We start from the raw sequence: 15,356 nt of genomic DNA on the forward strand, positions 1-15,356 counted from the left end.
ACCATGGTAATTTTTTTGGTATAAACGCGTACCATGCATGGTAGTTTTCCTTAGCTGTCCAGTTTTATCGGTTATTTTTCATTGTCATATACTCTCTCTGTTCCTAAATAGATGATGTTTTATGATTTATTCTTGTTCCAGAAAATATGATGTTTTAGGAGTATTTAATACTATTTTATTTATAAATTAAAAAATACTTAATTTACATTGGTTATAAAAATATCAAATTTTTGAAATAGTATTTGGAAGTGAAAATAATGTTTATACATTTATTGGAAATAGTAAAATAATTAAAACAAAAACAAAAAGTAGTTAGTAAAAAGATGTATTTATTATTTCTTAATAAGTGTAAAAAATCTAAAACATCAAATATTGTGGAACAGATGGAATAAAATATAAACATTTTATGTTAATTAATATATACATTTTAAATATAATTATCTAAATTTCTACAGAGATTATAATTGCGATGCTTTAATGTTCTCATTTATGATAAAACGAAGAGACAATAGGTTTTCTATTGGTGTGTCAATTTATTAATCTAAGGTTTTTTGTTTCTTGATAAAATTTATGTAAGGTTGGTATATATATTTATTCGAATTCCTTGAATCACTATAGATGCTTGCAGCTTGCATATGGATCGATAATATGACTTCATATTTATGGCGATGCATGTGATTAAAGTCAAATGTATGTCACCAATTAGGTAATATATATGTGAAGATATTATAAGGAAAGCTGTTATCACATTAATGCTCAAATGTCCATGCATGCATGACGGAAATTTTAGAAGATCCTATGAATTCGAATTTGAATGCGTGAGCGTGACTCTTCGATATCTGTGCCATCACTCGCCCATATGATCATCCTTGCCAAAGCAATAACATCAATTATCCGTACGTTAGAACAAAAAATCTTACAGAAATAGATATTTTGCCTCTGGTTTTGAATATTCGCGAAAAGACTATAGATAGAGCTATATATAATATAATAGTCATGATTGTTAAATATTTCTATAGTGTATTTTAGAAGGAAAATTAAAAATTCAAGTGTATGTTCAAAACGTAAATTATAAACTTGACGTAGATTGATCTATAGTCATAATTGGGGGATCAAAACCTCAAATGCATGTTGTAAATGCTGTCTGCTTCCGAAAACAAGGGATCATGTGCTTTGCGAATTTAGCAGCCAGGTTTGGAATAGAGTCCAAATAAAACTCGGACAAACGTCTCGCTGTTTAAACCAATATTTTTCTTTTTTGAAGCGCAATAACTTATATAAGGATTTAGAAGATGCAAAAGATATCGTTGATATTATAAAGATCTTTAATTACCATTTCTACGAACCGACTTTAGAACAGCACATCAATTAAAGACATTTCAAGCTCCCTGTCAACAACTAGACCGAACCATACGAGACATCTTCTTGGCAAGGAGAAACCTGAAAGGTTACCAAATTCTCCTTTCAAACTGGTTCACTCACATGTAATCTCGTGTTTGAAGTCTTCGTAGTTTCATCCAGGATTTTTTTTTTTTGGGGACCCTAGCTAGAAACCCCTTATATAAGCCTAGCTACTTGTAAATACAAAGTTCTTCTGTTTTTTTTTTTTAATTAGGAATTCATATTTTATCCAAAAGAAAAAATCTATAGTCGTTGTTGAATTTATGGAAAGTTGTGCTTATGATGATATACATTTAGAAACATTTGTCTATTGTCTATTGTCTATTGTCTATTTTTAAGACGAAAGTAGTTTTTTTTTTCCTAGAAGACAAAGTTAAGTGTAATTTGAAAATCCAGGTGTATTGTAAACTTAAAATAAGTGTCTTTATAGTCATTAGGCACAACACATCAACGTCCTCCAAAATACTACTTTTTGACTCTTGGCCGATGGAAATCTCTTATTGATTTATCCGATCAAATTTTCTCAAATCACGCACTGTATACTGATCGAAAATGCATTTTTATTAATTTGTACCTCACTAAGTCACTATCATATTCCCACCTTCTTAGAATCCCAGCCCTAGGCGGTGTTATTGATAACATGTGTAAGCATTAAATATGATAGGGGGAAGCTTACATTTCCAATCTCAAATTGACTTTTTGGTAATTAACTTTTCGTTGACTTTTGATTACCAACTTCTAACTGTATTTTCCCTACATGCCGCCACGATCAAAGGACGGGAAAATTCATTACCATATTTCAACAAGGGAAACTTCAAAGAGCGTAGCCGACTTTATATTAATTTGGACCACTGTCTTTTTTTTTTAAGTTTATAAAATATGTTTTCACTTACAACCACTGGTTTACAAAGTTTCCACTAGTTGGAAAAAAAGCCTTTTCGGCAATGTCTTAAAATAAAAATAAAAACAGAAAAATTCATAGGTTTTTACGTTTTTTCAGCGTTATCTCATTTTTAAGTCATGAAATACAATTTATCCGCAAGTCTCTTCATGAAACGTAATTCTTGTGTTATGTAAATCGCAATTAAAACGAATCTGCATCCTCTTCTTCTTCTCTATTTTTTTTTTATCTCTACTAGAAGTAATTTATATAATTTAACTGATTTATTGTTCGATATCTAGCACTACTAGTCAGACCTCTGTTGTATTTGTATGACCCTCAAAAGCTCCTAGATAATTGATCATCTCTCCTCCCAACTAATCTGGGCCATGCATTCATAATGGGCCCTGTTGACTAGAATTAATCACTCAGTCACTCTCCTCGAGAAAATTGAGAGGACCGCCTGACTAATTCCGGAGATGAGCAAAAGAAGTTACCGCGAGTTCACTATAAAGCACTCGTACTCGGACCAAAATCGAATTGGCCAGAAGTGAATTTACGTCTTTACCCCTAAAGCAAATGCCATTATGCATTTGCTTTATTGTTATGTTACTAATCTCAAATGATACTTTACGATCCTAACTGCAATGATGGCAAGATTGAGATTTCATAGTCTCATTAGTCAGACATGTCCATCTTAACAATGTCAAGAATACGATAGTAGTACATTATGGTCATAATCTAATTCGTCTGTGGACTGTGGCTTGATTGATGCCATTGCAGCTATAGTTCAAACGCTACTTCTATACGTTTGGTATCATCAATGTAGTTAACTTATAAAAGCATTTAAAAACAAAACACAAGAAGAGCTGAAATATCAATGCAAATATATGTATAGAAAGTATAACAATCTGTTTAGGATTTCTGCAGTGTATACAACAAACACACTTGAATTTCCTACAACAATGTATAAAACAGTAACGTGTTCTCTCTTCTTCTCCCTCACTGTACAAACAACACTTTGTAACTAAGATACTCTTCTTTTTTTATCAAATCTTTTTATCGTGTTTCTTCTCTCACCACCATTTGCGCGAAAACTTTGCTCATTGAGATCCCTGCAATATCTCCCACTCCATTCACACTAAACTGCAGGGTTGAGCCCACGACGCTCGCCTCTGGATCATCTTCCACCATCTCTGCTTTCTCGTCTTTTGCCTGGAGCTGTAGCATGAACTCTAGGTTCCACAACAAATCTCCCATTGTTGGTCTCTCAGTTCCGTTTTGTGCCAAACACTTGTCTGTTATCTCACAGTACTTCTTCAGCTCTTCAATCTTCACTTTCCCATCAAGAAAAGGGTCAATGATCTCTTCAAGTTTCCCTTTCTTCACCAGTTTCATCGCCCACTCGATCAAATTCACTTTCTCTCTCGGAAGAGATGGATCAATCACAGGTCTCCCGCATAGTACTTCAAGCATCACCACACCAAAAGAGTAAACATCGGATTTCTCAGTCAACTGCTGTCTTGTCAAGTACTCTGGATCAAGATAACCAAAGCTTCCTTTGACCGCTGTACTCACATGTGTCTGATCAAGATCTGGACCAGTCTTAGACAATCCAAAGTCTGCAACTTTGGCCATAAAATTCTCATCCAAGAGAATGTTAGCTGATTTCACATCACGGTGTATGATGGCTCTTGTGGAACCTGTGTGGAGATAATGAAGCCCTCTAGCTGCACCAACACATATCTCAAGCCTCTGTTTCCAGCTCAATCTCGGGTTATCTGAGTCATAGAGATGGTTCTTAAGCGTTCCCTTCTCCATATACTCATAGACAATGATCATCTCGCTGTTCTCATCGCAATACCCGATTAAAGAAACTAAATGCCTGTGTCTGAACTGAGAAAGCATTTCGATCTCTGTCTTAAACTCCGCTAGACCTTGGCGAGACTGTGGAGCACCTCGTTTCACAGCTATCTCGGTTTTGTCTCTCAAGACTCCTTTGAAAACTTTACCAAACCCACCAACTCCAATCACTAACCTTTCATCAAAATCATCTGTTGCTTCCTTGATTAAGGCCAATGGGAAACGATAACCGATCTTTGAGCTCGAAAAGATTAAGCTTTCACCTGTTTCGTTCTGCTTAATCTGCTCATCTCCTCTAGAATGAACACTCTGCATTTGTCTATTTCTACTTCTTCTTTTCCTTAGACACCACGAAAATACAACCACACCAAACACTAGACCAACACACAGAGCTGCAGATAATCCAGCTATCAATCCGATTCTCGGATTTGAACTCTTGTTACGAGAAGAACTTCCAGGGAAAACAGCATCAGAAACATCAAGGCTCCGCTTATCGTTGCTTAGCTTCAAAACCTCAAATCCATTGATAAAAGAAACAGGGTACAAAGAAACATCCATAACTCCACCAATAGATAGATTCAACGCTCCTTCATGACTTTTCGACTTCCGCATCACTGCATCAACAAAATAAGGAGCTCCAAAGGTGCCATTTGCAACCTCTGTCATATCAACGGAATCAACTTTCTCTGAGTTCACAAAAATGTCAAAGCTTATCTGACGCTCGAATCCAAAAGGATCCACTATGATGTTACAGAAGTGAAACCGGAGAAAGTAATCGAAACCAGGCTCGACTTGGAATGTCCAAGTTAGATTAGCGTTTGTGTTTGGATTGTTCTCAGAATTCAACCTCGTGGCGGTTCCATAGACGTAAACCGGCGCATTGACATCTGTGATCCCACCAGCACTAAAGTTAACAGCTTTGAGGTTCAACACAGGCAGACCAAAATGAGCTTCTCCCATATACGCAGAATCCGAATCCCATTGTCTCCATAGCTTATCCTGGTCACGACCCACACTCACATTCCCCATGTTTACTCGAGAAACAGTCTCCATCGCATGAGTACTTAGCTTGAGATTCTTCTTGCTGCTCTGTGTACCGATGAGTCCTGCTTCTTCAGGTAGCAGATTCTCTGGAAGCCTGAAGACTTCCAAGGCGTTGATGAATGCGAAAGAATCGGTTTTGGGAAGAAACTCGAGAGATAGATTATCTGTCGAGATGTTTAAACTGTATTCCTTAACAATGGAGGTCTTCGAGGGTTTGTAATCTTTGATCAGAGTGAAATTCTGAGCCGAAACCGAGAATCTAGCTGTGATTAGATCTCGAGAAGCTGAGACGAAAGGTAGAAAGTAAAGGCGGATTATGAACCAACCGTGTTGCTCAATCGGGAATCGGTAAATTGATTCGTCGGAGAAAACTCTCGCCGTCTCGAACAGAGTCGATTCGTCTCCTGAAGGAAGGGAATTCGAATCGGTGGTTCGGACCGAGACTCCTCGCGTGGAATCGAAGATTTCCCGACCAAGATTGTTGTCGGATTCGAAGGTTCTATTGGTGACTGTTACATTCTCCGGCGATCCACAGTTGAGGAAGAAGCTATCAGAGGCAGAGGAGACCCGTGTAGAACAGAGAGCGGTTAAAACCCATAAAGTAAAGAACTTTAGGTTTATCATAGCCAACGATGAACAGAGAAACCACAAGTGAATCGGAAGAAAAATTCAAGAATACAGAGGAGTAAAAAATCGTAAATTGGACAAATGGGTATCACCAATTCCAACTATTCTGGAAAATTGTGAAGGAACACAGAGATTATTTTGGAGAGGATAATTGTAAGCTGAAAAGAAAAGTGAGATGTGTTTGCAAAAAAGCTTCATGAACACAAACATTTACATCAGCTCAATAACTACGCGTTTACACTAATCAATTGACCAAAAGAATTGTGACAAGAGATTATCGGGGGAGAAAAAGGTCTTGGATTAGTTTCAGGGTTTTGAAAATGGGTTTTAAGCAAAAAGACGAGAGAGAGAGAGGAACAAGTTGATTAACCAATCTGTTGACGAAAATCAAAAGCTGCTTAACAAATCTAAAATCAACAAGGGGCCACGAGAAAGTTTTGTATTTTTCTGTAAATTTCGTTTTCAACATTTCGGTTCTGACATGTTCATCAAGCTGGAAATTCATTAAGATATTAAGAGAAATAATATATAAATAGAAACGAGGATAAGAAGCCAAAAGGAGGAGGAAGAAGATGAGATTGTGATATTTGTGTGATTTTGATTGGAGACAATGGACATAATAAATTATAAATCAAAGACAACTATTTCCCACCGGCTTCAAACGTGCCGTTAGGTTTGCATTGTTCATGAAGGCGACAGAATAAATTGTCTTTTAGGATAATCCCTTGTTTGAAAATTGAAACATTCAATATTTATTTATTCTTATTTTATATCAGAGAAATATCGTAATTATTATAAGTATTTCTCTTCTAAAAAAAAATGAAAATAACGTTTCAAGGAAAAATTATACTAGTAAAAAAACATTATTTAAATTTTCAGATACATGACATAACTAGTATGTTTACAACATATTTTCTTAGTTATAAATCAGAAGTATCATATAGATAGATACATTCAAAAGAATATTAATTACAATACCAAGAGTCGTTTAACAACAACAAAAAAAACAATACCAAGAGTAAAGTAATAATACATGTGGGGATGTCTTACAAATGACAAATATCTTGTCGTATAAATAACTTATTTTGAAAAATATGACATTATATTTGTATATTCATACCTATGATATATGTTATATATTATACGTATATATTGGATTATATTTTATACTACATATGTTAATATATATCGCATATTACTGTATGTATGTTGAATTTGCTTATGTTAATATTTATATCATTACGTATTCTATGGGGAAAAAGTTTAACCCAAAAATCAGATGGGCCTAAGAAATCATAGAAACACAAACAACATGCGTAAGAAACTTGAACATTTCACACAATTATATAGAAACTTTAAATCGGACTATCAAAGTAAGGATGTCACTGCATGGGCCGCATGGTGCACTACAATTTTCTTAGTTTTTTTTTTCATTCCTTTCTGTTTTATATGTAAACCACTAATTTATAAAAAAAAATCCTTTAATGGAGGGATAAAATTTATTTATATAACATTTCAAGCTATTACATGATATTACATTTTGATTTTCATAAAATAAAACAATATAACCATTATAGTATATACCCCTACAATATTACATGATTATGTAAATAAATTAACAATGAAAAAACATTTATTTTTACGACATCGTTATAAAAAGAGAAAGAATAGCTTTGGACAAGACATCTTACTTTAAGGCTTTGAAGTTTGAAAGTTTAAACTGATGCACACGCACTAATCAAACACAAAATATATGCTAAAGCAGCCCACGGCTTTGGGTTCTCTTGTCCCTTCTCTTCCTGCTAATTGCCTTTTTGGAGTTAGATTATTTAATACTACATTGTGCTGCAGGATTATATTTATAGTTATGCGATGCCATATACTACCATACTTCTCATTTAGCCTTGGATTGATTTTTTAATTCACACAAGTGTCCCTTAATTCTTGTAAGAGACAAACACTGGAGAAGTTCTTTCGTCTATTATATCTATCTAATCTAACATTTCGATTTTACTGCACATGCATTGGATAAACTCCAGGATCCAGAGCCGTGTCTGAGATTTCTCTAACTACAAGCGAGTAAAAAAATTGGTCCCTTAAAACTCTTCTTAATGCAGTTTAACCCACAAATAATTGGTAAAAAGAAGAAAAAATGACATATATGCATCTGAGAAGAGTCGAATCCAAGCAAATCTTTAACCAAACATGCTTTTACTTATTCACAAACCATTTGGATTAATTATAACTCTGAAAAATTGGCCCAAAAAAAATATTTAACTCCTCTAACCTTGAAGTACATGCTTCATTAGCCTGTGCTCAGACACGGTCCTGCCACGATCTACAAAAATCAATAACGGGCGAATGCCTAAAATCATAGTGACACCAATGTGTGTGATAATGGACGTTTGACGACTTCTCCACTAAACTAGTATGTTAAACTACTTTCTAAATAGCTTATAAATCAATCATAAATGCGTATGTAATACGCTATACGCTAATCGAATAGTTTTCCATTTTCTCTTGTTAAAGAAAAAAAAAGTTTTCAATTTGAGTTTACTAAACTTACAAATGAACAAAGTTATAGTATAAAAAAACTAATTGCAAACATAATATACTTATAAAATATATTTGTGTTTAGAAAAATCAAACCTTAAAAAAAGTAGAACTTTAATCTTAACCATGTATAAAGAATCAAGAGGTTAATATAGAAAGAAGACGCTAGAAAAGAAACTGAACATTAGAAAAGGGGTTAATTAGACTAATTTTTTTTTGAGAAAAAAAGTCTAATTAGACTAATTCAGAACTCGACCTAACCCCTAGGTTGCTGTGTACGTCATCATGTCTTGTAATGATGCTTTTATAAACATAGACATAATTTCTCCATTGAGATATAAATTGTTTGTTTACACAAATTACAATTATTTATCTAAACTTTGGAGCGAAGTAGCGATCAGCTTTCTTAAAGCATGGATCCATGTTTCCCGATATATACTCCTTTTCAACTTTAAGAAGTGAACCTTTCTATGGTGATAACGACGGTCTGACTCTGAACACTCGTGTTTAGGGAATCATCATTTCACTCTATCAATCAATCTCTGATAAATTATTCATTTTATCTTTCGTCGTACAAGGAATGTTTTTTCCTGCTAATATGACTACTTTTGGTGATTTTAACAGTGGCAGCAATATTTAGTTCAAAACATGTTCAAAAACTAGAGGTATTCCCCTATTTTCGCTAGTAATAATTGTAAAATTAAATTATTTATATATTAATCTTTTTTAACAGATTTTTAACTAAATCATACAAAATATTTAAACAACCATAGTAATTTTCTTAAATTAATTTTGTAATTGTTATGCGCATACTGTAATGTACTGAATTATTTACATTTTAGTCAATATATTAAACTGTTGACGATCTGGAAACCCATATGAAAGAAAAGAAAATTAAAAAAGAAAAGTAAGCTAAACAAAAATCATACATGTGTGTAAAACAGTTTTAGTAAAATCCTTTAAAACTCTCAAATAGACATTTGCATTAACTTACATTAATTCCGATCATATATTGAATCTTTTATCTGGGAAAAAATCTGAACTGAATTTTAAAACCTCAAATCACTAGTAATTTGAGATGAACCTAATAACCGATTTCTCATTATATCCTTTTTTGACACGAAAATGGCATTAGGAATTTATGAAAACTGATAGAAATACAAAGAAGAAGAAAAAATAAGAGTAAAATCAAAAGAAAATAACGAAGAATCTAATCTTTAGTTCTTTCACTCTCACTCAATTCTTATTTTCTTCTCATCCTCTTCTTCATGTCCAGTTTAATTACTTAATTAACCCCTAAACATCTGAGCCCGTTCTTGATCATCAGTCGCTGCGATTTTCGAAGCTGACAACGAACAAAATCCGACCTCATTTACACCATACTGCTTCTGCTTCTGTTGCTGAGATTGCTTGCAATGCAAGATAGCTCCTTGAATAGAATTCTCAATCTCTGAGCTCGAACTCGTACTTCTCTTCAAAAATTGCAAAGGACGAAACCCTAAACTGGTCGATGATTTGTTGTTCGAACTCTTCACTGGTTGTCTTCTCATAGAAACAGAAAACGATCTCCTATGGCTCCCGCAAGCAGAACCATTACTCTGTTTTTTAGGTCTCTCTGTTTTGATTTGTCCAAAAGGAGGCTGCACTCGCGAATACCTCAAAATCGATCCTTCATCAGCAACTCTTGACTCATCGGAACAACTTGATTTTCCAAAGAAGGATCTTAGATAAGCTCTTGAAGCTTTAATCTTCGTTCCAAAACTCAACTGCTTGATCAATCTCAGTTTCTTGCCCCACGATTTCTTCTGCTCCACTGAATCTGAATATTCAAGGAAATAGTCTTCAGGGTTAAGCTCTTTACTCACATGACAAGACTCTGCGGGAGAGACAGTGCAGGACTCGAAAGGAGTGTTGCTCGTCGCCGGAGTTGTAACCGTTCCGGTGGCTAAAGGTGTGCTGTAGAATTCGTCGTCAAAGGTGTAATCTTCTAGAATCTTCTGGACCATTTGGAGACGTGGAGGTAAGTGGAGAGGGAGAAGCTTGCCTTTGTAGAAGAGTTCGTCTGCTGGAGAAGTGGTTTTGTCTATCTCGAGAGGACAAATATGAGACATTTGGAACTCGAACTCTCGAGGGTAGTTGTTGTTATTGAGAGTTTCGCGTACGAGGTTTGTGAAAGAAGTTACTTCCATGTCTATGTAATCTTCTTCCACATCACTGTCGCATCGCTCTTGATTGATTGCCATTTGTGTTTCTGTTTTTTGTTTGTGTTTATGTTTCAGTGATTAGAGATATGAGTTAAGTTAAGAGACGAAGAGGTTTGTCTTTATATATGCAAGAGAGACTTAAGTGTTAGGTTTTTGATTTGGTAAAGAAGGTACAACAGTGGAATGTGGACCAAATTGTGTTTTCTAACTTACATATATGATAAAAATAAAATAAAAGTTTAGGAATACAATAAACAAGGAATATTTGTTTCTATATCAGTTCGAATGAGTGATGAGTACCATGTATAAATTCATATATATTCAGAAATAATAGGTTCTTGGATGGACCACCATTTAAACTTGTACTCAATACAACTATACAAGGTGGGTCAATTTTGATAAACATTGGGTATAAAAATGGTTTATTAATTCCATATTCGCTTGAAGAATTATTTGATTGGCTTTAGAAAGCTAAACGGGTTCTACATCGTCATCAATGATGACTAAAGGTCTAAAGCTTAGATTTTGAAAGAACGAATAGAGAGACAAAGTTTTAGAATATAACAAATGTATGTATACATAACCTTATCTGATAATTATTTCACTTATTTGTGTTTCTATAAATATATTTGGATTTCTTTTAAATTTGAACAAAGACGACGATGAGAGACAGTAGTCTCGGTAGAAGCCCACGTGTGTGATATTTTGTTTCTGTCTTATTGGTTACTCAAGCAATAAATAAATGCATCAACAGCAGTTACACCACTACCCAAATAGGATCAACAATATGATTATGTCGTGACCCGTATGATACGCTGATAACACAGAGTAATTTAAGATACATAGGTAATTAGGTACACGGTTATTAAAACCAAATTTTCTTTTTAAATTAAAATTTGAATAAAACTATTTTTGCTTTTCATCATGTAGATTGTTTATAGCGCTTATTTATACCTTTCCCCATAGTATATTTGTAATATATAGTGTGGAAATCTTTTATTATTCTATTGGCAAAGTCGCATCCCATTGTACATTACGATGTTCCAGACATTTTACTTGATTACGGGGTCATCGCCCTGATATATTCATGAGAAATTTGTTTTCTATTGTTTTCTTAATTTTCTGATATTATCTTCCTAATTAACAAAATAATTATTTTACTTTTTGTTTTTGTCAATACACTATGCGAAAATTTAATTTATTGCTTGAGTTTAGCCCAATGCCTTGGCTTTGATCGATTAAATTTGGTCGTGATTAAATTTGGTCGTATCTCTCGGGTAGCCCATAGGGACTAAACCATATTTTATAATAAACCAAAGAACCCCCACCCGGTCTGACCGCTTTCCTCGACATAACAATTATGAATTACCGGTTTAGCCGATCTCGTATTATTTCTCTCTTCATCTCTGAAAAGACATTGTGCGAGCTCTCGACTTCTATAGTTACTGTCTTGCCTCCGAGGCTGTTCACGAAGATCTGCATCTAGAAACAAAAAGATGATGCAAATCTTCGTCAAGAGCATTGGTGGCAAGACACTAACTTTCGACACGTGGGCAGTTGAAGGAAAAGATGGAAGAAGGAATAACGAATCGAAGAGAAAGAAGGTCAGACTCTGTTCTTCAGTTCCTATTCCAGTTATTGGTATTTGCTTAGCTGGATCTTTGATTTATTTTTGCGCATGTCTATTGTGGATATCGGAATTACAAGTTTGTGGCGACACTAAACAAAATCAGTGGATGATTTGAGCTTTGATTGATTGAGACTATTGCATTTTGTTATGTCTAATTGTTTCTGAGGAGCTTTTGATTTCGATTTAGGTTGCTTTTTCTTCTGCGAGTTTCTTTAGATAGTTAAAAGTTTTGATTTTTGTAATAAAAATTTAAATTTTACTTATTGATGTTTACTATCAAACCAAAACCTCAATATGTAGATTCTTGACCTTTTCTAGTTAGAGACTGTTCATCTTCTTTGTGCATGTATTAGATGAATGATCTAAGTCCATTTCTTAATTGTTCTGTCTATAGATTCAGGTAACCATCAGCTCAATTTTCTTTCCCTTTTTCATCTTTTGTTTTGTATACACACATAATAGAAATACAATGTAACATATATAAGTAGGGTTTACTTATTTGATATTTCACATCCATTTCAGTGATAATGCTATTCAGAAAATTGCTATAACCGTGAACTTTAGTTTCTTACACATCCAAGTGAGATACAAGATGAAGAAGAAGAAGAGCAACTTAGTATCGGTGTTCCATGGAACAGATCTGAGAGGTAGTTCTCCAAGTTATCAGGCTTAAACCTAACCAGCATCTCTATGTTTCTCTCCTGCCTCAGCGTTGGCAAGTACTTCTCGTAAAACTCTCTGTACTCCGGTACAAGTTTCTTTGCTATGGAAACTTTAAGCTCGTCCCTAAGCTTCACGTCTGTTATAACACACGATGACTGTTTCATGTACGCTTCTTCGAATGCGGCGTGAAATCTCTTGAAACGTGTTTTGGCCTCCTCTGGTGATAGCGTGACGTTGGTTTTCTCTGGTAAAGATAAGAACACATTGGCCCACGCTGCTGTCTCGTAGTTTGCAGCGTAGCTTCTGAGTTTTGCGTCGTGTTTTATTAGCCAATCGTCTCCGAGGAGGTTCTTGAGATGAGATGAACGGACAGTGTCAACCACGAACTGAATGTTGTTGACAAGGAAGAGGTAAGAGAGGGAAACATCTCCGTAACTCTCTGCTTTGATGTCTAGTTTGCAGAGGAAAACCAAGATGAGCCAAGCTAGATGGACCGAGATTACGTGGTTGTTGTGTTCATCTTCCAAGATTGGAGCCGTGAAGTAAGATTCTAACAAACGGGTGTTTCTCTTGAGAGGATGCTCTGCAAGAATCTCTGACAACACAGAGCTGTATTCAGAAAGTGATGATATGAAACTCATCGTTGTTCGAGTCAGCTTGTGGATCCCTCCTCCAGCAACAACTGCTTTCGAAGAATCCTTTTGTATCGTCGACTCAAATTCCGTGAGACACGTGTGAATTGAGCCCTTGAGTTTCTTGAGCGATGAGAGCGCCAGAGTTTTCACAGCAGCTACTGAATCAAAGTGGAATATCAGTTCTATCTCTGGCCAAAGGTCAGAGATTGCTGTATAAAGATCCATGAGCTTGAAGATCCTCTCGGGTGGTGGTTTTCTCTCCTTGTTGGCTACGAGCTCAGGCAACCTGAAAAGATTGATTCCTGCCTCGTTCGCTATCTCGTAGAAGCAAGACTCTCTTATGGTACTCGAAGCAGAGAAGACGTGGTCACAGAGAAGTTTCTCTCCACGGAAGAGTGTTGTGACTCCAATCTTTGCAGCTTTGATCCAGTTCTTGATCATAGGCTCGAGCACGCCCCAGTCCGTTCTGTTAAACCGGGAGATCTTGCACTTCTCGATCCCAAGTAAGTGTAGCCCTTCATCAACAATCGACTTTCTGATCAGTTTATAGCTCTTTATGCATTCTTTGCCATAACCACAGCTGATCATAGTCTCTGCTATGACCTTTAAGTCTGACATCACCAGAGCCGAGGCTTTTTCAACCTGAGTGATCGATTCCCCAGCCTTCTTCAGCTCATCATCTTCGTCTTCATCATCATCAGACTGCATAACATCGTCGAATTCTGAATTGCTTGAAATGGAGGATTGACCAGAGACTGATTCAGGGTCAAGCTGGTCTCGGTTAGAAGACAGTATCTGGAAGAACTCTTTTTCGAGCCTGGACATACCGATCTGCATCAGTTTCTGTGCAAGAACAAGCTTGGAAGATTGAGAGTGTTGAGAGACAAGAAAGTGCATGGCTCTGCGTAAGTCACGGACGCATCTGATGAATTCTTTGGCTTCTTTTCTGCTGTGACTAAACAGAGAGATGATCTTTGTGTAGGAGGGTGAATTGGGATCCCATTTCTTGATGATTGATTCCGCGGCTTCCACGGTTTCCTCCATCATCGACTGAGAAGAAGTCTGATTGAGAGGAGAAGCAGGGAGAGAAGTGAATGTAGAAAGAGAAGAAAGGAGTGATTTAGGAGAAGAGGAAGAGAAAAGCACAGACTTTGCCTTTTTCGCCATTGAGTACTTATTGCTTTAATTTGCTCTTCCTTATGAATATATAGAAAATATTATGTTTAATGGAGTCACTTAGCTTCTACTCTCTTCATGTCTCTGGAAAGTCCATTTAACATTATATAGAGTATAGGGAGATGATTTCTCAATGTTTGAGTGACCAATGACCAATACAAACCATTGGCTGGCTTTCTCTATTTGTGTATTCAATATAAAAATGTAAGTAACGTTTCATTATTTACACTGACGTTTAATGATTAAATGTTAGATTCTTAGAACTCTCGAGGTAACCCATACAAGAATTGACCAAATACAGTAGTTTTTTCCTTGTTTCTTAATCATTCTATTCTTAATACTTAAACATTTCATCAAGTCCTTAGATAGAAGAATATATTAGTGTACGTGGCTTTGAGTCTTTGACTTGGCAAAAATTTGGAAAAATTCATCTAATTAATATAGAAATATTTTAAGGATATAGGAGTTGGTGAAAAAGTCAACTTTAATTTTCGGGTTAGAACAAGGACACTTTTAAAGATCTCACATTTACGTTAAAATTTTCACTAGAGTTAAGTTTTACGTTTAAAGATTTTTCAAAATTTTAACAATGTATGCGTATTGTAACTTCATTACGTAAATCTTTTATGGAACTAAGATACTCATACTGTTTTTATCGTGGTATGAATCCATAGGATAAG

The 15,356-nt window shown here is 35.3% G+C and overlaps 3 protein-coding genes across 3 annotated transcripts; all 3 read right to left on the reverse strand.

Annotated features, from left to right (window-relative positions):
• Nucleotides 1-3,150: 3,150 nt before the first annotated feature.
• Nucleotides 3,151-6,150, reverse strand: LOC18027276 (probable receptor-like protein kinase At2g39360). Its single transcript, XM_006411099.2, has one exon. It carries the CDS (start codon nt 5,810-5,812, stop codon nt 3,341-3,343), a length of 2,472 nt encoding a protein of 823 aa, XP_006411162.1. The 5' UTR covers nt 5,813-6,150; the 3' UTR covers nt 3,151-3,340.
• Nucleotides 6,151-9,633: 3,483 nt separating this feature from the next.
• Nucleotides 9,634-10,611, reverse strand: LOC18027277 (probable membrane-associated kinase regulator 4). Its single transcript, XM_006411100.2, has one exon. It carries the CDS (start codon nt 10,609-10,611, stop codon nt 9,658-9,660), a length of 954 nt encoding a protein of 317 aa, XP_006411163.1. The 3' UTR covers nt 9,634-9,657.
• Nucleotides 10,612-12,728: 2,117 nt separating this feature from the next.
• LOC18027278 (exocyst complex component EXO70H1) lies at nt 12,729-14,844 on the reverse strand. The gene has a single exon (XM_024160902.1). The coding sequence runs from the start codon at nt 14,665-14,667 to the stop codon at nt 12,763-12,765; it is 1,905 nt and encodes a 634-aa protein (XP_024016670.1). The 5' UTR covers nt 14,668-14,844; the 3' UTR covers nt 12,729-12,762.
• Between the last annotated feature and the right edge of the window lie 512 nt (nt 14,845-15,356).

The sequence above is a fragment of the Eutrema salsugineum genome, unplaced genomic scaffold, assembly GCF_000478725.1.
Source record: "Eutrema salsugineum unplaced genomic scaffold, Eutsalg1_0 scaffold_10, whole genome shotgun sequence".
Taxonomy (NCBI): Eukaryota; Viridiplantae; Streptophyta; class Magnoliopsida; order Brassicales; family Brassicaceae; genus Eutrema; species Eutrema salsugineum.